Source organism: Mobula birostris, chromosome 6, assembly GCF_030028105.1.
Source record: "Mobula birostris isolate sMobBir1 chromosome 6, sMobBir1.hap1, whole genome shotgun sequence".
Taxonomy (NCBI): Eukaryota; Metazoa; Chordata; class Chondrichthyes; order Myliobatiformes; family Myliobatidae; genus Mobula; species Mobula birostris.
Genome location: NC_092375.1, coordinates 84,306,456 through 84,331,984, shown reverse-complemented (window position 1 = coordinate 84,331,984; position 25,529 = coordinate 84,306,456). Strand labels below are relative to the sequence as shown.

The window sequence follows — 25,529 nt, the reverse complement described above, 5'->3', positions numbered from 1 at the left end:
TAGCCTGCTGAGGTCCTCCAGCATTTTGTGAAGTTCTGTAATTTTACAAAATAGAGCTTTGGTTCCTTATTATTGCTACACTAAAGTACTCTCCCATTCATTTACTCCTCTGATAGTGACGGACGGTTGTTGATAGAGCCTGCAGTTGTGTATTTAAGATAACCAACCAGTTTGAGAACTTCAGTGTGTTACCAATGGTTTGCATTTGTATAGGATCTAAAGATACTAAAACTTACCAAAGTGATACACGGAAAGCAGAGTGGTCAGTTGTCAAATCTTGCAAAGATACTAAAACTTACCAAGGTGATACACGGAAAGCACAGTGGTCAGTTGTCAAATCTTGCAAAGACGAGTATTGAGAAACTGGAGTGGTCTGTGAGGGTACAGGTCCTGAGGAAATTAGAGTGACAGAGTGTTACCAGGGATGATATTGAAAACAAGATGATGTTCTTAAAATTGGTGGAGAGTCTAGGTCAGTGTGCAAGCAGCAATGTTTTGAACTCAAATTTATCTAGAACATTACAGTTGTCAAATCATAGGGTATTAAAGATGAACATAAAACTCAAACACAGATATTTCTCTGACTACAAATGGAAGAACAGGAATGAAACCAGATGTGTGTTGATTCACCAGCTAGGTAATGGAGAAGGTTTGGAGGTGGATGGCGTAGTTAACCAAAGGTTGTAGGTAGATTAAGGAAGAATTGTTTACCATGATCACACTGATGACAGTTGTCAGTGTGATTTCTTTTCAAATATAGCTTTGATAGGAATTTGAGCAGATTAGAGCATCTACGTCTAGGTTAGATGGGAGTGAATTTGAGCAAAGGGATAATGTAAAGAAAATAACAACCAATGTGAAAATGCACCTTCAAAAATAGCAATTTTCATTTTTCTGAATGATATGAAATATTCCTTCAGAATGCTATAAAGTACAATGATATAAAATGTAATGCTAATGCTTTGAGATATTGAAAATCTGAACAGTCCTATAGAAGAGTTTTAGCTTTTTCAAATTGCCAGTTCCAAACCTGTATTTACATGGCTGTCCTAACCTGCCATTCATATCAGAATTTAAATTGCCATTTTGGGACATTAAAACTTGCTCAAAAGTTCTGATTGGACTCTGAGCAATGCAAGCATGATGTTTAATGCATTCTTCCCACCTTCCTTCAGGCCAGAAATCTGAACCTGCTGATATTCAACATTTCTCATCTGCAGACCTCTGGAGGACCTACACTCCATTTACCCTTCCCATCCTCTAGTGAAAGGGATATTCGTAATAGACGTCTTCAACTACCAGTGTAATTCTACCTAGTGCTCCATTATATAGTATTAATTGAGAGTTAGCATTAGTTCTGCAACAATCAGATGAAAGACCTGAACGTGTCATAAGTGGAGTTTAAAACCAGTGAGGATTGATTCCTTAAATGGGTGCCTTGAGTACTTGTGTCCTGTTGGAGTATGTTAAACTTACAATGAGTACGATTGGGGCCACTCCTAACACTTGCTACAGCACTGGAGGAATGCCACATTGATTGGATTTTCTTGAATGCAGTAGGATGCTTTACATAACCCAATAATCTCTCTTGTACAGTAATTTGAACAAGAATTGAGATCTTCACCTCAGTCAGCCATGGAAATAAGAATGCTTCTAAGGTCAACCATAGCCCAGATGGTAATCTGTGCATCAGAAAGTCTTTGATTCAAGCCCCACTGCAGACTGAACCGAAAATGACACTCCACTGTAGTACTAGGAGGAGTCTTGCTCTACTTGTAGTACTGGAAGAAGTGTACTATGATGAAGTACTTTAAGAGTTTAGTTATAGCTAGAATCAGCCCCTGCCTAAGGAAGGACCTGGACCTGTTGCAATTTGCCTGTTGCTACAAAAGTTTACAGTGGATGCAGTCTCACTGTCTCTCCACTTGGCTTCAATCACCAGGGCAATAGTAATACCTACGCCGGGCTGCTGTTTGTTGACTACAGCTCAGTGAGTGAGTTTGTAAATCTGGCAGGAGCAAAGAACGTTGGGAATGGCGATGGTGGAGAGCTGCAGGAGGCGAGTGGGACAGGTGGTGATGAAGGGGTGCCGGGGCGTGGGGGTTTGGAGTGCTGGGGGTGCAGACACACTCAGCCATGAGACACCAGGCAAGGTCATTTGATTCCAAACAGTTGGTTTATTGATCAATACAGAATGTCTCTCTGGTGCTTCCCGCTACCTCCCCTCTCCCTGCCTCCTTCCCGCTCTCGGCCTCCATTGGAGACCCATATCAGAATCAGGTTTATCATCACTCAGTGCAATACATAAAATTACTACAATACTGTGCAAAAGCCCTGGCCACCTTAGCTGTATATATGTGCCTAAGGCTTTCACACAATACTGCATGCCTGTTACATTAAACCTAATTTTGATTCAATAATATTATTGTATCCTAAAACCTACCTGATTGGAATTATTTGTATTTGTTTGTTAGGTTGCCAGCTATTTCAACCAACGCAACATTAAATGAACCACCATCTAAGGTTTGTTTCTGCATTGATCATTTTTGCTTTGTGCTATTATAGATGCCCAGTAAAAGTTTTGGTAGGAAATATTTAACTGATTAATTTTAAGGAAAAATTTATAATTAGTTTGAATGGAGTGAATATTTGTTTCTGTTTGAAAGATGAACATTCCAATCTGCTTATCCTTTGTGGCAAAGAGATTTGTAGTAAGAGTGCAGGTTCTCACAAGTTCAAGTAAATCAGAGATTCTAATCAGAATAATTGTAAACGCTTCAGATTTTCATTAAGAATTAACCCCCACTCCAAGATTTTGGTATTTAATTTCAACTCTGCCTATAGTGCAGCATTGTAGTAGTGAGGGAGTTCAGTCTTGCTGGGGGTGGTGTTCATTATTATAAGAGTATTGCACAAGTGCAATAATCACCTTTTGGGTGGACCATTTTGGAAGTATCTGGGCGAGCCCCAGAATCACCACGGTATACAGACAGAGTTCTGGTAAATGGGTGCTTGATGATTGACATAAATATGGCAGGGAACCAAAGGGCCTGTTTCTATACTGTCTGCCTCTGACTCTATAACAGGAAGCCTGTCTGTGTTGATCTGACATCATGGCCAACTTTCCCTTGGCTAATGCCACCAAACCGCATAATTTAATTTGTATACAGCTTCCATTTGCAATCCTTTTATTTTATAAGAGTTAGATAAAATTTCCTTGTGTTCTATTATACCTACTAGTATAATTCATGCAGTTGAATTCATTAACGTCTACACATTTGTGGACATACCAAGCAAGCTACTATGGAGCTGTTGGACTGTGCTCAAACCCAAATGGACTACAGATGTCATACAGTGATGGAAATGTGCACAAGGAGAATCTGTAGGCTTTACTAAGTGGTTTTATGATTTTACCTGAACATGCTTGGGCAATAAAGAATAATTAAAGGTTGTATCACCAACATTGAAGAGAACATACCAGTCACTTTGAGTCCCAAAATAATATGGGATGTTCCATGGTGATGGTGTTGTCCCATGCTCCCCATTCTGAGCAAAGCTGGATGGATTTAGTTAGCAGCCTATGTAGGCAGGTCTGCTGTCAGTCCACCTATCAGGGCTTTGTTATTTTTGTATCACCTAACATTTCTGGCTGATCAGTACAAAACATTATTAGCACATGCTGTGCACATTATTTTCTGGCTACCACTGTGATTTCTGAGCCAGCAAAACCTCAGTTATCCCTTTGTATCTATCTTACACTTTGAAATGAATCCAAGTTGGTTGAATAGAACCATGTTCTGTTAATGGAGCTGATTTGCTTGTGAAAATCCAATTGCAAGATCTCTTTCTCATTGTCGACTTTAAGTATACATAGAATTGTGCCTACTGTACCTACATCTTTCACAAACATTACTGGAAGACTTCACCAGAAATTTTTTTTTTAGTACTGGTAATCACACGCAATAACATAGTGGGCTATATAATACTGCAATAACTGGAAAGTACTGGGACTACTCAAAAGATTGGGCAGCATCGACTGAGAGAAAATATTTCACTTGATGACCTTCAGAAATTTTAGATCTCTACATATGCTGCCCCAACCTACAGATTTTCAGCATTAACTTTTTTCCAGATTCAGGTTTCCTCAGTACTTTGTTTTCACCTAGAATCTGATATGAGGGAGGGAGGGAGGGAACGTCGACTCAGACCATGAGAGGCCTGCGTTGGGCATTTTCATGCCTTACAAGGCGCAGATTGGAAGTCTATGTGGGGCGCCACTCCTCGCACAGACTAGAGCAATGTGTGATTAAGTGCCTTGCTCAAGGGCACAAACACGCTGCCACAGCTGAGGCTCGAACTAGTGACCTTGAGATAACCAGACGAACGCCTTAACCACTTGGCCACGTGCCCAACTATAAATGTTGCTTTAATTATTGGGAAGGACAAGATGAAATACTAATTTTAGGCTGATTACTAAGGAATGAGCGATTTCTTCAAGTGTAAAATACATGATATGGTCCGTGTGCAGGTCAGTGGGACTAGGCAGAAAATGGTTCGGCACAGCCAAGAAGGGCCAAAAGGCCTGTTTCTGTGCTGTAGTTTCTGTGGTTTCTATGGTTCTATATGAGAGGTGTTTGGTGGGCAAAAGTAATTTCCACAGTATGAAAAGATGGTGCTTTATGATGATCTATTACTGGTCCCATGTAAAAGAATGCTCAGCGAAGCCTTTGTATGAAATGTGCATAACATTGCATGTTTAAGTTGCCTTAAATCAGCAGTTAAAATTCCTGCAATAAAGCGTACAGTCTGTCAACACCGTACATCTTTATTCAACAAAACTGCCATTACAGAAAAGGAAATTGTCTGATAAACCAGTGGAGGCTGAAGAGGATTACACCAAGTTTAATTCTGATTCTAAAGAGAAAAAGGTAAGCCTTTTTACTTAACCGTGCATCTGATGCTATTGTCCAGAAGCCATGTAAGGCTATAGGATCTATAGAGGTTCCAAATTCTTTTTATTTAGAAAGTATTGCATGCTGTTGGTCAGACTGCACTTGGAGTACTGTGAGCAGTTTTGGGACACTTATCTAAAAAGATGTGCTGGCATTGGAAAGAGTCCAGAGGAGGTACACGAGAATGACTCCAGGAATGAAAGGGTTAACACGAGGGGTGTTTGGCTCTGGGCCTGCACTTGCTAGAGTTTAGAAGAATGAGGAGGGTGGTGAAACCTATCAAATATTGAAAGGCCTAGACAGATTGGATGTAGAGAGGATGTTTCCTGTAGTTGGGGGGGGGGGGGTCTAGGACCAGAGGGCACAGCCTCAGAATAGATGGTTGTCTATTTAGAGCAGAGGTGAGAGTGAGTGAGGCCTCCATCAGTCAGGGTCGACCATGGATATTGCATCCTAGCTGTCCAGATGGGAAATCCTGGGCAGTACGATATGGAGAGCAAGCTGCTTCCCATGTAGTAAGCTCCTCTTCTCCATGCATCCGATGAACCCAAAGGAACAGCAGAGACTGACACAGTTTGGTACCAGCAGCATCACAGGAGTTGCTAGTCAGTGTATAGGACTGCCTTGGGGATTCCAGCTCTGGGTTTACTTCTGTAGCCTTCCCCATGAGTGGGTGTAGCTGCAAGGCAGCGGAGGTTTGAGATCAGAGTTTTCCTTCTCCCAGATGAGCTGCTGACCACGGCTGATGAGCCCCATCTTCCTGAAGCGACTGGTTTTAAGGTGCCAGTAACCTGCCTTTGCCCCTTCTGTCAGTAGAAACGGTTCTACCAGGCTTGGTAGCGAAGCCACACATGAAGGCCGAAGGTCGGAGGCTATTTGAGGCGCACGCCTTTGGGAGCATTTAGTGGTAGTGGGAGCTTGTCCCCATTACCACCCCCGGTTATAACAACTTAAATCCAATTTATTTTTGAAAGCTACTGTTTAACCCATTTCATGCAGTGAATTCCAAAAACCTGTTTAATGTTACTACACCAATTTTCTCTCCATACTGCAATAATCCCATTTATTCAAAGGGCTTCAGTCAAAGTGAACACCCTATTATGTGGCAGTTTATCAAATGCCTTTTGGAAGTCTATATTTGATAGATCGGGGGGGGGGGGGTGCTGGTGTAGGATGGCGTTGAGCCTAAACTGCTTTTTCTAGAGTAGTGGATCTGTGGATTATTCTGGCTTTCTTCTCACAGCCCTTTCTGGTTCTGGAGTTTGACCATTCACTTTTTGGGAACATCTTTAGTTTTTCCACCATGAATCTGTAGACATTTAGAAGATTACGGCAATTTCTGACTGCAATTTTCTCCCTTGTTTCCTGCAGTGGCCAAGTTAGCATCCCTTCTGGACTGTTTTGACTTTTCCACTTGTAATGCAGTTGGCCTTTCTAATGCTGACTTAATCATTTTTAGCCATCCAAACTCTCTACTGCTTTTGCTGAGACTCCAGCAGGACCTTTTAAAGACTTTTTGATTTTGTGTATGGTATTTGTATCATACCTCAGTCACATCTGTCTGCCTGTTGAGTAGATTTCCTTATTGTTATTTAATCACGCTCGTGTTGCATATGAATCATTCCCTGTTCACGTGCCCTTAGAGTATTTTGAATTGCTTTTTTATGTTATCAGTAATTTCTCATGCTCTCTTTTTCTTCTCTATTTCCATTCTCTCTTCTCTTTGAATTTTCTGTAATCAGCTTGTTTCTCATTTGCATTAGTAATCTAACATCTTTCTTGTACTCCTAGACTCTGTGTTTCACTCTTACTGGTCATCCACGAAATTCTGACTTTAATCCCCTCCCCTTCTCCTTCATGGGAAAGTACAGTCTGTAGCTGAAACATCTGTGACCTTCCATCATCCTTTTTATAGTTTTGCTTGCCAAATTGTCACTCCAGTTTTCACAGGCTCGACCTGGGTGTCCTTGTAAATTAAACAATGTTAACAAGCAGGTACGTTAAGGAATTTGGAATGTTGACTTTATTGCAAAAGAGATGAGTATAAAATAAGTTTTGTTAAGAAATGTTTTCTATGTGAGAACGTGAATTTTTGGAATTCTGCATCTTGGAGAGATGTGGAGACTAAGTCGTTGAATATTTTGTATGCCAAGAAACTTTTTGTGTATAAGGAATTGATCATTATAGGAAACTGTCTGAAAAGTGGAAATGAGACCAAGGTCAATGGCAGAATGGGCTTCAGAGGTTATATGCTGCTGCTTTTTCTTGTATTATTACTTTTCTGAAGTGGCAGGACAATTGTTTATTAAAAAAGCTGTTTTTAAAACACTTTAGATTCATGGCTTTGTAAGTATTTGCACTGAGTACAAAATAAAAGTTACGGTAAACCTTAACTGAAGTGGGATATTGTGTACTATTCTGGGCACCACAGTTTAGTAAGAGGGGATAAAGAAGAGATTTATAAAAACAGTTCTAGATGAGGGTTATTCAGAGATACCAAGGCTATTGTAAAACATAGATAGGAGAGCACAGTACAGGCTCTTTGACCCACAATGTTGTGCTGACCCTTTAACCTAATGTAAGATCAATCTAAACCCATCCCTCTCACGTAGCCCTCTATTTTCTTGGGGAAATGAACTAATCCTAAAAAGTAGGAGAATAAACTTTTTCCAGTGGTCTTCAACTAGAAGGCAAGATGAGTTTTAAAAAGACATAGTGAGGAAAGCAAAATTGTTCACTCCAGAGTCGTTATATTTTGGAATCCACTGCCTGAAAAGGTGATTTAGTAATAGCTGTCACTGGTGAGTTGGATAAACTGCAGGTAGTGGAGATGAGTCAGGGGAGTGGTTCTATTTGGCAGACCCATCAAAGAACTGCCGTTGATATTGTCAGTCACTTATTGTTATGTGCTGTGTTATTCTTTAATTCTGTGTTTTGTCCTTAATTTGGGCCAATCGCAATATATGAAAATATTCCAGTCACCGAACTGATCTTCCAAAATGCACTTGTACTGTCTAACATTAGACAGGTTGAAAGTGACCCATGGCCTTTTGTTTTCAAAGGGGGCAAATCTTCAACTAGCAAAACTCTTGAGTGTCACCCTAGTGGTGAAGAGGTATTTGAAACTGTAAATTGGGTATAAAATGGATTCATTTGAAAGTTACATGATCACAGAGGGGGGTGTTTGGTAGGATAAAGAGCTATCTGAAAAACCTTGGATATTTTTTTAAACGGGTCACAGATGTGATAAGTGGAGGTGAAGTAATATTGATTGCAGTTGATTCTTGTTGCTGCATTTGAACAAGTAAATGTATACTTGGAATGGGTACACAACTGCACCAGAATTAATTCAGGACTTGGAGCTAATGATGACAGATTTAGAAACATAGAAAACCTACAGCACAATACAGGCCCTTCAGCCCACGATGCTGTGCCGAACATGTACTTACTTTAGAAATTACCTAGGGTTAATCAGCAAGAGGGATTCATTAGAAAGGCCCAATGACAATAGCACAGATGCAAGTGGAGTGGTTATTTTGAGTGTGCCAGTGTTTAGAGTGGCTTTGGTCATCAAGCTTGGGCGAGATCAGGCTGAGGTGAGATAAAATATCTTGTAAGCTACACTCTTTCTGTTCTTATTTGTTCATTCCTTGTCTGTTAAGGCATAGTAGTTTAGTGAGTATGGCTCCAGGGGCAGTATTTTGTGCAGTGTGTGGGATGTGGGAAGTCTGGGAGAACCTCCATTCTCCCAGATGAAGCTGCAGCTCCCAAGAGAACATATTAAGGAATTGAAACTGCAGCTCAATGACCTTCGACTTGTATGGGAGAATGAGGAGGTCATAGACAGGAGCTACAGGGAGGTAGTCGCCTGAGGTTGCAGGACACAGGTAACTGGGTGATTGTCAGAAGGAGAGGTGATAGAGAAGGGATGCGCTCAGACTGATGGTTTGAGGTGTGTCTATTTTAATGCAAGAAGCATTATAAACAAAGCGGATGAGCTTAGAGCGTGGATCAGTGCTTGGAGCTATGATGTTGTGGCCATTACAGAGACTTGGATGGGTCAAGGGCACAAATGGTTACTTAGAGTGCCAGGCTTTAGATGTTTCAGAAAGGACAGGGAGGGAGGCAAAAGAGATGGGGGTGGGGTGGCACTGTTGATCAGAGATAGTGTCACAGATGTAGAAAAGGAGGAAGTCATGGAGGGATTGTCTATTGAGGCTCTTTGGGTGGAAGTTAGAAGCAGAAAGGGGTCAAGAACTCTACTGGGTGTTTTTTATAGACCACCCAGTAGTAACAGGGACATCGAGGAGCATATAGGGAGATAAATTCTGGGAAGATGTAATAATAACAGGGTCATGGTAGTGGGAGATTTTAATCTCCCCAATATTGATTGGCATCTTCCTAGAGCAAAGGGTTTAGATGGGGTGGAGTTTGTTAGGTGTGTTGGGGAAGGTTTCCTGACAGAATATGTAGATAAGCTACAAGAGGAGAGGCTGCACTTGTTCTGGTATTGGGAAATGAACCTGGTCAGGTGTCAGGTCTCTCAGTCAGAGAGCATTTTGGAGATAGTGATCACAATTCTATCTCCTTTACCATAGCATTGGAGGGGAATAGGAACAGACAAGTTAGGAAAGCGTTTAATTGGAGTAAGGGGGAAATATGAAGCTATCACGCTGGAACTTGGAAGGTTAAATTGGGAACAGATGTTCTCGGGGAAATGTATCGAAGAAATGTGGCAAATGTTCAGGGGGTATTTGCGTGGAGTTCTGCATAGGTACGTTCCAATGAGACGGAAAGGATGGTAGTGTACAGGAACCGTGGTGTACAAAGGCTGTTGAAAGTCTAGTGGAGAAGATAGCAAAAGCTTACGAAAGATTCAAAAATCTAGGTAATGATAGAGATCTAGAAAATTATAAGGCTAGCAGGAAGGAGCTTAAGAAGGAAATTAGAGAGCCAGAAGGGACCATGAGAAGGCCTTGGCGCGCAGGATTAAGGAAGACCCCAAGGCATTCTACAAGTATGTGAAGAACGAGAGGATAAAATGTGAGAGAATAGGACCAATCAAGTGTGACAGTGGAAAAGTGTATGGAACTGGAGATAGCAGAGGTACTTAATGAATACTGCTTCCGTATTCACTATGGAAAAGGACATGCAAGGCTTATTGAGAAAGTAAGGAGGCATAGGATCCAAGGGGACTCTGCTTTGTGGATCCAGAACTGGCTTGCTCACAGAAGGCACAGTAGATGGGTCATATTCTGCATGGAGGTCAGTAACCAGTGGTGTGCCTCAGGGATCTGTTCTGGGACCTCTACTGTTCGTGATTTTTATAAATGACCTGGATGAGGAAGTGGAGGGATGGGTTAGTAAATTTGCTGATGACACAAAGGTTGGGGGTGTTGTGGATAGTGTGGAGGGCTGTCAGAGGTTACAGTGGGACATTGATAGGATGCAAAACTGGGCTGAGAGTGGCAGATGGAGTTCAACCCAGATAAGTGTGAGGTGATTCATTTTGATAGGTCAAATATGATGGCAGGATATAGTATTAATGGTAAGACTCTTGGCAGTGTGGAGGATCAGAGGGATCTCTGGGTCCGAGTCCATAGGACACTCAAAGCTGCTGCGCAGATAGACTCTGTGGTTAAGAAGGCATATGGTGCATTGGCCCTCATCAATCGTGGGATTAAGTTTAAGAGCCAAGGGGTAATGTTGCAGCTATATAGGACCCTGGTCAGACACCATTTGGAGTACTGTGCTCAGTTCTGGTCACCTCACTACAGGAAGGATGTGAAAACCATAGAAAGGGTGCAGAGGAGATTTACAAGGACGTTGCCTGGTTTGGGGAGCGTGCCTTATGAGAATAGGTTGAGTGTACTCGGTCTTTTCTCCTTGAAGCGATGGAGGATGAGAGGTGACCTGATAGAGGCGTACAAGATGATGAGAAGCATTGATCATGTGGATAGTCAGAAGCTGTTTCCCTGGGCTGAAATGGCTAGCACAAGAGGGCACAGTTTTTAAGGTGCTTGGAAGTAGGTACAGAGGAGATGTCAGGGGTAAGTTTTTTTTTTTATGCAGAGATTAGTGAGGGCGTGAAATGGGCTGCCTTCAACAGTGGTGGAGGCAGAAATGATAGGCCTTTTAAGAGACTCTTGGATAGGTACATGGAGCCTTGAAAAATAGAGGGCTTTGGCTAACCCTCGGTAGTTTCTACGGTAAGGACATGTTCGGCACAGTTTTGTGGGCCGAAGGGCCTGTATTGTGCTGTAGGTTTTCTATGTTTTGGATAAACAATTGATTCCTTGGAATAAATGGGGAAAAATAATTTCAATTTTGTTTTAAATCTAAAAAGGGACTTATTTATTGAGGTAGATAGTTAAAAGATTTATTAATCAGATTTTTAAAAAAACACTTAGTGATTGGAAGAAGCCAAGTAATGGGTTGTTTTCCCCGTTGCTTATAAACATAGTAGCATAGTGAATACCAGGATTAGCTAGAAGTATTTTCCATTTGCAACCAAGGTTGGTAAAATGTACTGTAGTTATTGAAAAGTGTTTTGTAATTTCTTGAAAATAAAATGCAAATAAAGTTGAATGGCAAATCAGAACAGTCAGCTGTGTCATGTAAAATCTTAACTGGTATTTCTAAGAATTATATTATTTAGAGCATTTTAATTGATGCAGTATATTAGTTCATACTATGAAGTAACTCATTTATGTCAATTAAACAGAAAAACTGTTATGAAAGCTTTAACCGATTAAATTTGCTTGACAAAATGTTGACTGCTGCTTTCTTCCTTTTAGCCCACCAAGATGACAGCTGCACAGAAATCCTTGTCCAAGGTTGACAAAAGTGGAATGAAAAATATATCTGCTTTTTTTATGTCAAAGAACAAAGGAACAAACAAGACACCATAATTTTTGATGGATTATTTTTTTATTTTTAAAAATGCTGAGTTAAATATTTTGCTGTTTCATTAGTGCTGCAGATTAAAATAAATGAGTTTATCTGCTTTTGTTATATCTCATTATATTCCTTAATAGGCAGGTTGTAATTCAAGAATCATATTGCTTGTGCTTGAATATCATTAAACAAATTTGTTTCTTTGTAAGTTGTCTGAAAGTATTTCTGTACAATTAGACTTTGCCTCTACCTCTTAACATTTTGTGGTCAGCCAACGTTGCCATAGATTGTCATTTTGTTTATCCAGTTTCAACTTTTGAGTCAGTAGTTCCTGGAGCAGACATTGCTTTCACTATTATTTTCAAGAAAACTCCAAGTGTCAGTAACAGTTTCTTCCAGTTTCCTGTCCACTGGAAGCACTGAAAAATGTTTAAGTGGAAAATTCTTACTCTTCAATTAATGTTGACCTCACCAATTTCCTCCTGTGTTAGTTAAATGTTTATTATATCAGGAATTTTGTAATAGTCTACATCAGAATAACATTTTCCATGTGGAAACGTCCTTTTTAAAAGAAATCATAAACCTGTTTGTAAATTTGGCTTCAAAATTATATAAGAATAGAAAATGCTGGGAATACTTAGAAGGTCAAATAGCATTGCAGAAAGAGAAATGGAATTAATGTTTCAGATTGATAACTCTATTCTTCACAAAAGCATGGTACACTGCTACCTTGGTTACAAAGTGTAGGCATTGATCCTATACCCTCCTTGCAATTTTGCTCAAAGATTCTACAGAGAACAAGTACTGCTAAGATAAACATGGAGATATGAGGGTGGGTTGGTTGTGAGAATGAGCTTCCGAGAATTTCTCATTTCTACAAAAAACAAAACATTAGCAATATTACAAGGCTCAGGAATTTCCTTTTAACCAAATCCATTTTGTTTTACCTTTTCTGAGTTGCTCTGGTTGAAGGAGCATAAGTTTCTAGGAGGTATTCGAGCAATTATGTATATTTTAAATGAGCAGAACTAACCAAGGTTCCGAGTGCCCATTAAATAATTCTGGTAGACCGGATTTCTTGGGTACAAATTGATTTTCATAATCTCCTGATAGTCAGTGCACCTTACAGTCAGTGTACTTGGTGTTGTAAGATGTACAAGAGCCAGTGTCCATATGTGGTTAGCTATGCTGGTTGAGTTAAAGGTGAGTTAAAATTGTTGCCCTGCACACCAGAGAAAGCTCTGCTCTTCAAATAATGCTGCAGTGGTAGGCAAATGCCTCTAACAGTGAAACACCAATGCAGCAGGTAAATTTCAAGCTTGTCCTTCAGTTGGGACCTGAATCCACTGTCCTATTAATACAAACAGTTACTGAAATATGGTGTTGCCGGGCCTTGCACTAACTCATTGTACAACATGGGGTAGCACCAGTGTACACCACAATGATGGCACTACTACAAGAATGCATTGAATTAAGAAAAATTGATTTTTCTCCTTGGAAACACAATCAAGCAGATGTGAAATTTGCCACATTGATTGGTAGTGAAAAGAATAGAGCAAATATATTTGAATGATACTTCTTGATAGGCCAGGGCAACTGTGTAAGGTAGTATCAGCTCAGGGTGGTAAAGTGCAAGCCAAAGAGATACCTGGAAGCATTTATGTTAAAGGGTGATTGAGTCTAGTTGAGTGAAGATGGTCACTCATTACTTTAATACGCAGACTAGAATTGGTAATCTGGAAGTCTACTTTGGAAGGACTGCAGGCTAGCAAGAAAATTGAGTTAGCATTTTCTTCAAATTCCTCAAGAAATATATCTTCCCAACTGGAGATGTGTCTGCATTACTTTATCAAAACTGCCAAATCTGTTACCACATGGACTGCACCAATTCATGAAGGCATTTCAGAATGCAAAGCGTCCTTCGTAATCCTTCTGCTTAAAGACAATGTAATCTAAGTCGATCACTGCCATGTAATATGTGTCTGGTCTAAGAAGTCACTTTAATTGACTTTAGGATAAGGAGTCAGCAGAAAATGTTATCTCAGTCTGAGCAAGTTCCTAAGCTGTTGTGGTTTGAAGTTGTGAGCACTCAAATAACTAGGGGGAACCAGCAGATGTAATGTATTGATATTGTCAGAAAGCTTTAAATAGCATCCCACACAGGAGATTGGTCAGTGTCACAGAAAAGAGTACTTGGACCTGGAGGGAAGTAAATTCAGAAAATCTTTATTGATACATGATATCATGGAGAGTCCAAGCTCCTAAAAGTGGGGTCTTGGAACTCTGCTTAGCAATAGAGTACAGTTTTATTTATACTCCAAGCGTACGTGACAAGAAGCACTTTAAGCTGTAAGGAGGAATTTAGACTGCAATTCTACAGAACAACGAAGTAGCACAATATGGCCTTGAAGGGCTATACATTTTACTTAAGTGTTGGTTCCCAGAAAGGTACATCAGACTTGCTCAGCCACAGACATGTGATAATTCTTAGAACAAAGAAGCACAGATATAGTTATTTCCACATCCCGGCTACAGCGCACATTTCAGTCACGCAGTGTTCATTAGTCACAGATAAATGGTTATAGTTTTGGAATTCACACTTTTTAAAAAAAAAAAAAAAAAAAAAATCATTAACCCCTTAACGTCTGTCACAAGGTCTTTAGTATTTTTCTTCCACAGTCAGGAAGTTCAAGCATGTGGAATTGGGGTAATGTACTGTCATGGACTGAGAATTAATTGACAGAAAGCAACAAGTGTGAATAAATTAATATTCTATGTCAATGATTTGGCTGAGGGGACCGAGTTTATATTTCAGAGTATTCTGATGATATAACAATAGCTGAGATTATGAATAGGGAAGAGGATGTAAGAAGCATCAAGGAGATGCAGATGAGCTGAGTGAGTGGACAAGTCCATATCACAGGAAAATAATTTGAAAAATGTGTGGTCATCACTTGCATAAAACAGAAAAGACTAGGCCATTATTCTCTAGAGAAGACTGAGATCTCATTAAAACTTGAAAGATTCTGATAGGGCCCAACAGGCTGGTTGCAAGAATATTTTCCTTGGCTGAGAAGTCTAGAACCCAAACATAGCATATTAATCTACCTACAACATTCCCAGGGTTCTTGTTCTTGACCTAATTTTAGTCATGCTTTTGTGAACCAGATACTTGGCTTGAACCAACTAACATGACCCCAGAAGGATGGATAATGGCAAGTAAAAGTAGATAAAAAAGAATCTTAAGCATAACCCAAGTAAACAGGACAAATACCAACAAGTGAAGAAACTCAGAGGATAAGAATGTAGAAATGACAGAGAATTGTTCTGCTCTCCACAGATTCAAACCCTGAACCCTAAACCAAATGCTACTACAAACCCAAAGGGAAACATTTTTCCTGACATTGCTGGCAATTTCAAACTTAAGGATTCCTGGAAACCAATTTACTTCATGTATTAAATATTGGCATAAGTATTAATATTCAGTTATACATTTAGCTGCCTGAGTTTTAAGATTGCTAAACCTCTGCAATTCATTGTACTCTTCCAAGATCATCCTTAAAAATAACCACCTTTACCAGCTTTATTTGTGTCTACAATAGCAACTATTGTCAATCTTTTTTTGATTTCTCTCCTACGAATCACCATGCAACATTTTACAGTGTTAGAAACAATGTGGATTGTTCTCATACTTTTAAGATTGTGATTAAAAATTCATGGAAAAGTCACTTCTTTGGCTCACTTAAAAAAAAAATAAGTAAGTGATCATCTGGTAACCCCTGTCCTATTTGTTACCTATCGCCCTCCAGGTGGCAGTCCAGCAACGCACTCGAAAGAAAACAAGTGTGCAAAGATGACCTGAAGTGTTGATTTTAATCCAATTCAGTGAGTGATGGTGTGGAATTTGGTTTAACAGATTTAAACTGCTGTCAGATTTATTTCTGCATTTCCCTTTCATTGATTTCCTTCACCATTATGAGCTGTGGCTGTGGGGTGCTGGGTTCTAGATGCAATACTCTTTAAGCTACTTCATTTTTTGATCTTTCAAATGAGACCTTGGGTGCAGTTGGCAGCATGGAAAATTACTACCTGTGGTAATACAGAACAAGTATTCTTTTCAAACACTTGACACATTCAGGGGGCTCTGCAATTTCTGAATTACCTAAGAATGTACAAGACTCCTAGTCCGTATCTCCAAATGCAGAACACACCAATATCAATTCCCCAGTTTTCCTATCAAAAAGCCTGTATAATTAACAAAATGAATGAAGGTATGAACATTGATTATTATTTCAACATTTACTTCAAATATCTCCCACTTTTAGTAGACCTATCTGATTTGTGCATTCCTTTTCCCCAGTTAACTTCATAAATTCAACCTCGCCTACATCTGTTGACATGCCAAACTTGAGAGAGCTGTGACAAAACTAAAAGCCGATGTCCCGAACTGCTCTAATGGCAGACTTGGGTATGTTTCGAGAGCTGGGAAAGCCAACTAGAAATGGTTCGAGAGGATTTAGCCAGAAAGGATTGGTCCTTCGTGTCCTTGAAGCAACTCTTCTGAAGACATGTGGCATTAACTCGAGATCAGCTTCTGGCAAGGAAACCTGTTAATTGCAATGTGCTATACTCATTCAGGTGATGAACTTGCACTCCAGTTTGAAGAAGCACTAAGATTAGATACCCTGGGTGGGGATCTTTACTGTCCAACTGCTTATCTGACTTAACTGTGAAGGTAAAGTGGTACAGATTGAGCTGCTGCCTCAGCTCTAGTAGGTTCAAGCCCGACCTCTGGTGCTGTCTTAAGGATTTTGCACATACTTTCTCTGACCATGTGGCTTTCCACTAGGTGTTCCAGCTTCCTCTCTCAACCCACATGTATGCTGTTTGGCTGCTTAGTTGATTGTTACAAGTGTATGTAAGTGAGTAGTAGATATTGTGGGGCTAATTGATGGTAATATGGGAAAAATAAATGGAGTATTTTACTCAGTTCTGGTTGCCTCATTATCGGAAGGAAGTTTTAGAGAGGGAGCAGAGCAGATTTACCAGGATACTGCTTGGATTAGAGATCATGTCTTATGAGGATAGGTTGCATGTGCTAAGGCTTTTCTCTTTGGTGCAAAGGAGGATGTGCAGTGACTTGATAGGGGTGTATAGTATGATAGAAGGCATTGATAGATTGGACAGCCAAAGACCTTTTCCCAGGGCAGAAATAGCTAATACGAGAGGGCATAATTTTAAGGTATTTGGAGGAAAGTATGGGGAGGATGTCAGAGGTTGGTTTTTTACAAAGATAATGGTGAGTGCGTGGAACACACTGCCAGTGATGTTGGCAGAGGCAGATGCATTAAGGACATTTAAGAGACTTAGATAGGCACTTTGATAAAAGAGAAATGGAGGACTATGTAGGAGGGAAGGGTTAGACTGATCTTGGAGTAGCTTAGAAGGTCAGCACAACATCATGGGCTGAAGGGCCTGTACCGTGCTGTACTGTTCTATGTAATAAAATGGATTAGGGCAGGATTAAGTGTTTGAAAACGGGTGCTTGATGGTCAGACCAGACGGTGGGCTTAAGGACCTGTATCCATTCGGTACATCCTTATGACTCAGTAACACCGTTGCTATTATCAGCATTTGACAGCTACTGAAAACAAATTGATTCTTTCCTCACCAACCTACCTGTTGTAGATGCGTCTGCCCATTAATAATACTGGTAGAAGTGATTACGGCACTGTCCTGAGGAAATGAAAGTCAACTTCACACTGAAGACAATTCTCGTCATGCCATTCAGTAATTCCACAGTGTTAAGTGGAATAGATTTTAAAAAAAAGTCACAGCTCAAAACCAGACTTCCATGCTACATATACCAAGCAGCAGCATTAGAATCAGAACAGTATTCCACAACAATCTGCATGTTGCTTTATATCCTATTTTATCCTTCACTCTGCCATAATCAAGTCTGGGGATCAACCTTGATTCAACGTGGTGTGTAAAAGCAGATGATGGGAGCACCATTTGGTAAGCTTGAAATTGAAGCCCTCACCTTCTGATGGGTTATAAGTGCAGCACTAACACAGCATGCCACAGACAGAACTAAATAATATGATTTGTGGACCAGACAATAGTCCTGCATTTCTACTGCATTCTGTAACGAAATGATGGTGGACATTTATACAAATTATGAACGGACATAGCTCCTATGTGGAGTCCAGCACGTGAGTGCAAAAGACAATGCTGAACTGTTTGCAACCAATCTCAATCAGAAGTGTTGATCCATTCGGATTCTTCGTGAGATTCCTACCATCATGTTTCACTCCATGTAATATCAAGAAACTGTTTGAAGCATTAAAGTTAGCAATGACTATAGGACAGATCAACACCCCAGCTGCAGTGGTGAAGACTTGTGCTTAATAGCTAGCCATGCCATCAACTCTTCCAGTGTTTCTGTTTCATATGGCGTTTGTTCACACTTCTAATTGAAGTGTTGCCCAGAAGGAGCAGGCATGAATCTGCCTGTTCGGAGGCCAGGGTTGGATTGATCTTTGTCCACGGCCATTCCAACATGGGTGGCCCTGAGTTTGCAACTCCTGATGGAGTCCTTGAAGCACTCAAACTTTCACATGACATCAATGTGTTGATCCATTTCGTGGAGGAGCTTTTACAGTACAACCACAATAATACCATCTATCCAATGATGTGGAAAGTTACCGAGGGATTAGATTAGATTATGGGGACACTCAGTCCTCGTTTATTGTCATTTAGAAATGCATGCATTAAAAAATGATACAATGTTCCTCCAGAATGATATCACGAGAAACACAGGACAAACCAAGACTAAAACTGACAAAACCACATAATTATAACATAGTTACAACAGTGCAAAGCAATACCATAATTTGATAAAGAGCAGACCATGGGCACGGTAAAAAAAAAGTCCCAAAGTCCCGATAGACTCATCATCTCATGCAGGCGGCAGAAGGGAGAAACTCTCCCTGCCATGAATCTCCAAGCATCGCCAACTTGCCGATGCAGCCTCTTCGCAGTAAGGACTAATCTATTCTGATCATATACTGTACTGCAATATTTGCCTATGCAAAATCATCTGCAAAGTGATGGAAGGAGCCTTCAACAGCACTAGTAAATGCTTCTTGATCATTAACTTGCACACAAATGCTTTGATTGGGATTTTACCAGGATTACTCACCTCCGAAACTCACTACACGTGGTGAAAGAGCTGAATTCTAGGCATGCAATATACGTAACTGAACTTGATGTCAAAGCGGATTTGGACAAGTGAGGCACTAAGAACCTAGTAAAATTGAAGTTAGTATAAAGTGAGGGAGAATCTCTTGTCTGGATGGAGTCACACCTGGCACAAAAGAAGTTAGTTGTGATTTTTAGAGCCGTAGAATATCACTAGAGGAGTTCTTCATGGCAGTATCTTAAGGCCCAACCATCCTCAAATATTTAATCAATAGCAATCCCTCCATCATAAGGTCTGTGATAATTGCAGAGTGCCCACTCCTTTGTCTTACATAGTGCAGTAGTTCAAGCCCAAACACAGCAAGACCCAAACATCATTCATACTTGGGTTGATAAATGGCAAGTAACACTTGTGCCGCAGAAGTGGGAGACAATATAGTCTCAGACAAGATAGCACCCAATCATCTTGACATTCAATGGCATTACCAATGTTAACTCCCTTGCGTCCTTCACCACATCTAATATCTCCTGCAATCCCACCCCACCTCTGGCAATGATTTCCTCACAGTACACTCCGACGTGTACCAATGATGAATGTTGGACTTGTTAACCTTGTTTAATGAGTCATTACCTTTGTTCTATGTTTGTAACAATTTCTCCCTAATACTCTAACACAACTATGACTAAAAATTCCCTTACACACCCTTTAAAAACTGGTCATTTCCTTCAGTGCAGCTCATGTGATCAAGACTTTATTACAAGATAATTAAGAATAAGAAAAAAATATTTGGTACACCTTTATCGAGCCAGCAAACCACTCCTCCTCTTTGCTACATCTTTTTGCTTTTCAATGTTTACAAGGTTTTCATCTTTACTGATGTGGTTGAAGCATTTGTAATCTGTAATATTGTGCCTGAAACTTACTTATCAAAACACAGTAAGTAGAATTTAGAAGAGCTTTTAATAAGAAACTGATGTGATGTTTGAAAGCATATACTGTATATTTGTGACAGTCTAAAGATGAATATGACTGGAAATGTTATTGGTGTTAGATGGGCTGAATATCCTCTGTTTATTTTAATTCCCTGAATGATTTTTAAAGAACATATATTTTGTAAATCCTGTTGTATGCTTGCTTTAAATAAAAGCTGTTGAAGTTTAATTCCAAGGGGTGAAATGAGAAACACTTCCATGCACTGGGATGTTACAATATGGAATTTGCTGCCTGAAATAGAAACAGCCAGAAATGGAGAGCTCAAGTCACTATGTCCAAAAATCTGTCCAAGCCTTTTATAGATGTTTGGCACATTGTTTAACTCGGCTTTCGGACTAGACAACTCTGGAGGTTTACGTTTGTTACACAATCTCTAAGGGTTTCCACAGCATCCACAAACAGTCATTCACTGTTGTTACATGTGATCATTGTCAGCAAGTGAAACCTCGCCTCAGGCTCTGTATAAGAGACTCCTGCATAAGACAAATCATTTGTACTCATCCTTTGTTGTAACTGCTGATGCTTTGAAAATAAATGTTGGTAAAATTAAAAAGCTCATCTGACGAAGCTGTTTCAATCTGGACGGTTAACTCTGCTTTTCCAAAGATGCTTCCTGCTGAGAGTTTCTTGCATTATCTGTTTTAATTTTACCTTTGAAAGATTTAGCCAATTAGTCTTTCTACTCCCTATCCCCAAATACTCAGAATGCTTTTTGAGCATAAATTCAATTCCTTCCTGCTCCTATTTTTATTTTCTTAAGACACGTCATGCTGGACACAGTATAGGTATGGTGTTAGCAGAAGGAAGTAGTCCTGACTGCCATTTTGGAGTTTAACACTCCATCTGATAGTGTCACCTGAAAGGACGTTACTATGGTGCAAAGCTAAAAAGTTTGGAGAAAATCTGCTTTTGAACAGCTGAGAATAGAATTTGGAGGTATTCAACACTAGGGAAGATTGCAAAACATAACTGGAGGATATTAATAACAGAGACAAGAAAATCTGCAGATGCTGGAAATTCAAGCAACACACACAAAATGTCAGAGGAACTCAGCAGGCCAGGCAGCATTTACGGAAAAGAGCAAACATTTTGGGCCAAGACCCATGCTGCCTGTCCTGTTGAGTTCCTCCAGTATTTTGTGGATATTAATAACGGACATGAAATAGGACCATGGAGTGGGCCATCCAGCCCTGTGCGCCAACTCTGATCAGTACAATGACAATGATCTATTACTTCAGTGTCACTTTCCTGCACTAACTCCATACTCCATCATTCCCTTAAAATCTAAACATTTCACTGTTATGTTTTATTTCCCTGTATGTTTCAATGTACACGCGACAAGTAAACTTGAATCCTGAATCGCGAAGCTTGAATTCAGAAAAGCCTTTACCATTTATGTATTCAGCTACCCAAATGGCTGTAGCATGATTTATGGAGGCTACAGATCCCTTTGATCCATGGGCCTAAAAAGCTTGGCTGGGAACTGCACCAGCCAAATAGAGCCGAAATCTGCTGATCTCCTGGCTGGCTGACAGTAATAGAGTAATGACAAAGGGAATGCTGACTTTCTGAGATTTGCACCCTCTGGAGTAGTAGTGGGTGAGGGTGTGGTAGGCTGAACTGTTATGCCCTGGTGCTGAGTGATAGAGGTTGCCTTTCAGTGAGTGATAGGTCTATGATGCACTGAGCAGTGCCTGAGAAATTGACACAGCTGGTGGAATATCTTCTCTAAATCTGAATTCACTGATCTTGACCACACACATGAGGTCGCTGAACTATTAGGGGTATTGGGTCCAGAACATTTTTTCCATTCACCTCAGCATCTACTTCTCCACTGCTGCAATTGCATTTGATTGAAAGGTTTCTCTCTGTCCTCATCTGGCTTCAGGGACCAAGGTGTCCAAAACTGGACCTGAAAATCAGTGTGATTGCTCACATTTCTGCTGGCAGATCTCTGGAATAATTCCCTCCACTGCTTCTAGCTATAACTGAGATCTCCGGAAGTGGAGGTAGGCCTTCTCAGTCCTAACTATCTTCAACCAGTGCTAACCTCTGACAAAGTTAGCTTCTGTGCTGAGACGCAGTTAGTGCTCAGTAGCAAATAAAGAGCAGGCAGCAGAGAAATTGCGCGCAACCTGCACCAGATCAGACCAGGGTTCGTTAATCACACATCAGGATACCAGTGTATAGTTAACTGCTTTCACTCATTTAGCCTCCTAACTCATTTAACTCATCTATCCTCATTTAGCATGGATGATTACCAACTTGTGCAGTCTTTGCTGTCGTGTGATATGCTTGGAGAAATGCATCTGTTGATATCTTCCAGCATAAAGTAACCTTTGTTTCTGATGGTGTAACGAGTTCTTGTAAAGCAGGACTATAAACCTGCATCAATGTGAGTATAAATCTGTACAATTTCAGCTAGCTGTTTTAATGCAAAGAGGTTTATAGCAAGAATCTAAGCAGACAGAAATTTAATGAGATTCGGTATTCAGAGCACAAAGAAAACAGTTCTCAGTGTTGATGTCTGTATTCTGCAGGCTTTATGAGCTGTCTCCCACTCTCAGGATTTCAAGTTATGGGTGTTCTGAGTTAGTCAACAATGGGGTTGGAGGATGTGGGTGGGTGGGGGTTATCATTGAGTTCTATCATACACTCCTAGCTAGTCTAAGCAGGGTGTTACTGAAATATTCAGAGCTGAGATGGATGGTGTTTGCCAATGTGTATCAGTGGAGCAATGCAATAAAATTGAGATGCAGATCAACCATAGACTGAATGGAGAAGCAGGTTGACTAGTTCCTCCAGAATGTACAGTATGTGCAAGTCCCGTCTTGTTATTCCGCTGAACACTTCCATGGAGGGACAGGTAGTGGTGAAGAAGCAGAGAATCTGCAGAAGAACTTGGACTGATTGGGAGAATGGGCAAAAAAGTGACAGATGGAATATAGTGTAGGGAAGTGTATGGTCATGCACTTTGGCAGAAGGAATAAAGATATAGAGTCATAGACTATTTTTTAAATGGGGAGAAAATTTAGAAATCAGAGGTGCAAAGGGACTTGAGGGTCTTCATGGAGAATCCCTGAAGGTTAACTTGCAGATTCAGTTGGTGGTAAGGAAGGCAAATGCAATGTTAGCATTCATTTCAGGAGGACTAGAATATAAGAGCAAGGATGCAATGCTAAGGCTTTATAATGCATTGGTCAGACCATATTTGGGGGATTATGAGCAGCTTTGGGCCCTTTAGCTAAGAAAGGATGTGCTGGTGTTGGAGAAGATCCAGACGATATTCATGGGAATGATCTCGGGAATGAAAGAGTTAACATATGAGAAGCATTTGATGGCTCTGAACCTGTCTTCACTGGAGCTCAGAAAAATGGGGAGGGGGGGGGGGGGAGTCTCATTGAAACCTATTGATCATTAAAAGGCCTAGATAGAGTGGATGTGGAGGGAATGTTTTTATAGTGGAGTCTAGGACCAGAGGGCACAGCCTCAGAATAGAATGACTCCACTTTAAAACAGAGATGAGGAGGAATTTCTTTAGTGAGAGGGTGGTGAATCTGTGGAATTCATTGCAACAGGCGGCTGTGAAGGCAAAATCAATGGGTATATTTAAAGCAGAGGTTGATAGATTCTTGATTAGTAAGGGTGTCAAAAAGTTATGGGGTGAAAGCATGAGAATGGGATTGAGAGGAATAATAAAAAGTCATGAGGGAATAGCAGATCAGACACAATGGGCTGAATGGCCTAATTATGCTATGTTTTCAGGTCTTGTGTGGGAAAACATCAGGGGTGGAGGTTGTGTCTGTGCTGCCTTTTACATAGTTGCAGACCTGACTGCACAAATTGTGTTTACAGTTCGGCATGCTGTTCTTCCCATCTTACTGGTGATTATTAGCACAAAACAAGACAAGGCTAATAAATGGAAAAGAAAACAAAATAGAGCAGGGCTCCAGGGAACATTCTGTACAATTTTGGAACAAGTGGGGATTGATTGCCCAAAGCAAAATGTCCCGAAGGAAGTTTTGAAATGTTGTACTGTCGAGGGGCCAGGTTCAGATCTAAAATAAGTCTGGATTGAATTTATTTAGTAATTGTGCAGGATGGGGGGGGGGGGGGTGCGGGGTTGAACTCTATTCTAAGTTCTAACTTCAAAATAATGATCACTTATTTCCAATTACTAAAAGGTGTGCATGTCACCAAGGTTACTTTGTACCTCTCAAAGTCTTCCTTACCTTTCAAAATCCTGCCTTATTTTTGAATGTTCCTGTGCTTTGTTGCAGCTTCCTGAATATATTTTCCTACATGTCTCTGGACTGAATTTTCTACTTTTATGCCCAGTTGACTAGACTATCTGTATCTTCCTGAAGCCTAATACTTTCCACCTTCTCATCAACTACATGGGCAAATATTGTTTCACCGACAAATGTCAGTGTCTTCATTTAAGTCCAACTCCACATCCATCTAAAAGGTGAAGGTTTGTATCATTTCATAGAATGCATTTCATTAATCTCTCCACCACTAATATCAAACCAACTGGTCTGTAATTACCTGATCTGTGCATTTCTTCCTTTTTACTCAACAGCATAGAATTAGTGTTCCTGTGATCCTCCAGCCCTATTCTAGAGCTGTGGAGTGAGAGCCTTTTGAAATGTGCTACCCATAAAATTCCTGTTGGTCAAGCTCCAAAACTCAGAGCTCGAGCTTCTCCAGGTGATGTTACCTGTACTTGTGGTTGTTCAGAACTCAGGGATGCAAACAAGGCACAATCATGCATTCCACAGGCCTAAAGTACCCACAAAATATAACAATCCCTTTTTTCCTCATTGCACCAAAATCCTGGGTTTCAAACTTGATAGAAGCAGTAGTTTATGGAATAAGAAGATGCCAGGTTGCTTACAGGTTCTCCCTGAGTTATAAACATCTGACTTGTGGACATCCCTTACATGAACAAGCGTTTGGGAGACTGGCAGGGTGGATGGGGCTAGACTTGCCAACTGCTGCATGTCTGCATTTATTTTCTGCCAGGTGGGAATAGGGCATTTTCACTTGCCTTTTCTCCCCACCTGCAAGCCTCCCACCTGAACAGCAACAGGCAGGGGCTGGGTGGAGCTGAGCGGAGCTGGGAGGACTGAGTCAGAGAGGCTGGCTGGCTGGCTGCCGTTGTTTCCACGCTTTCTCATGCTCTCGTCCCAGCTGTTTCAATGATCTTCCGCCACACACTGTTTTTCTTCATCTACCTACAAAAAGTTCAGTTACTAACATTTCTCAGGATTTGAAATCTGGGGATTGTCTGTACTGCAAAAGGTAACAAATCCTTCCTGTATTTATACTGGATGGTGTATATTTTATATTTATAACATCTCAAATTTTGACATCGTTTCTGCCCTCATCTGCCTATCCACCTGGATCCGTGTTAGCTCTTGCTTACCCCTTCTCTCCACCTTTTTATTCTGGTTATTTCCTCCTTTGATCCAGATGAAATG

At 40.5% G+C, this 25,529-nt stretch overlaps 1 protein-coding gene across 2 annotated transcripts in view; it reads left to right on the top strand.

Annotated features, from left to right (window-relative positions):
• The window catches only part of rnaseh2b (ribonuclease H2, subunit B), a 105,481-nt gene extending 84,885 nt beyond the window's left edge, over nt 1-20,596 (top strand). The window contains exons 9-11 of one of the 2 annotated variants that reach the window (XM_072260758.1): nt 2,475-2,523; nt 4,851-4,928; nt 11,750-12,057. In XM_072260758.1, coding sequence (XP_072116859.1) covers nt 2,475-2,523; nt 4,851-4,928; nt 11,750-11,863 — 241 coding nt within the window. In that variant the 3' untranslated portion in view covers nt 11,864-12,057. Of the gene's footprint in view, nt 1-2,474; nt 2,524-4,850; nt 4,929-11,749; nt 12,058-15,658 lie in introns of those variants that run through there. The other variant, XM_072260759.1, reaches the window with a different exon arrangement.
• Nucleotides 20,597-25,529: the final 4,933 nt, after the last annotated feature.